This window comes from Plasmopara halstedii, assembly GCF_900000015.1.
Source record: "Plasmopara halstedii genome assembly, contig: Scaffold_526, whole genome shotgun sequence".
Classification (NCBI taxonomy): Eukaryota; Oomycota; class Peronosporomycetes; order Peronosporales; family Peronosporaceae; genus Plasmopara; species Plasmopara halstedii.
Genome location: NW_020187446.1, coordinates 762,945 through 764,093, shown reverse-complemented (window position 1 = coordinate 764,093; position 1,149 = coordinate 762,945). Strand labels below are relative to the sequence as shown.

Here is a 1,149-nt window from a genome sequence, read left to right as displayed (position 1 = left end):
AGCTGTGAAATGTTTCTTTCTGGGATATCCTCGGAAACAGAAGGGGTACCGGCTGCTAAATCTGGCAGCAGGAAAGGTTATCATTTCTCGGTCGGTAACATTTGAGGAAACAGCCGGGATTACCAGTTGCAAAAATGTTGCAGACACGCAACCGTGCCTAACAACAGGTGTGACGCATGTTATCGATGTGGTCCCATATGCTAAATTGACATCTTGCAGGGCTCGAACCGACAACCATGGTGACCAAGGTCAGCTGGTGGCTTATCCGGCTGAGCCACATGGCAAATCGGACGTTTTAATGGAGCGATCACAAGACAGTGCAATTGTGCCATGGACGCCACCATTGTCAATCTTACCGGTCTTAACGCAGCTATCATCAACACCTGGTTGTGATGGTGAAGATGAATTCAACATCCGGTCAGTCCGTAAGCGTCGTGAGGTGGTGCGTTACCAGGATGAATTCCAGCGCCCGTTTCAACTGGACGACGACGAAGCTACACACGCCGCGCTATTTTGTCTGGTCGCTGAAACAGCTGACGAGAGCGTTACAACATACAAAGAGATTCTACGCTCACCGAACTGCAGTCAGTGGCAGCAAGCAATGAAAGCAGAGATAAATTATCTGCGAAGCTACAGGACATGGCGGCTAGTGCAGCTACCGGCTGGCAAGAAACCTATTGGATACTGCTGGTTGTTCAAGGTAAAACGTAACGCGGACGGGACTGTCAATCGCTACGAGGCCCGGTAGATTGTACAAGGTTTCACGCAACGACCGGGTGTGGACTATCACGAGACCTTTGCACCCGTCGCACGCATGAACACGATCCGATGCATGCTTGCAGTGGCGGCGCAGCTAGATTATAAAATACATCAGTTTGATGTGGACACCGCGTTCCTTTATGGCCGCATGGATGAAGAAGTTTACATGCGTCAGCCAGATGGCTATGAAGACGTATCTGAACCAGGTCTGGTATGTTTGCTGCAACGCGCTTTGTATGGTACCAAACATGCCGCGCGGGCATGGTACGACACATTACGTGACCACTTTAACAAGCGAGTGTTCGAGTCCCTTAAGCCCGATCCATGTGTTTTCGTCAAGACTGTATCACGTGTTGGATTTTGCGCGGTGATTGCTTATGTGGACGATTC

General features: G+C 50.1%; 1 protein-coding gene across 1 annotated transcript in view; it reads left to right on the top strand.

The window, feature by feature from the left end:
- PHALS_11203 (FOG: Transposon-encoded proteins with TYA, reverse transcriptase, integrase domains in various combinations) overlaps positions 1-748 on the top strand; it is a gene marked incomplete at both ends in the record, with an annotated part of 1,239 nt that extends 491 nt beyond the window's left edge. Inside the window, one exon of the mRNA XM_024726758.1 lies at positions 220-748. Coding sequence (XP_024577403.1) covers positions 220-748 — 529 coding nt within the window. The remainder of the gene's footprint in view (positions 1-219) is intronic.
- Between the last annotated feature and the right edge of the window lie 401 nt (positions 749-1,149).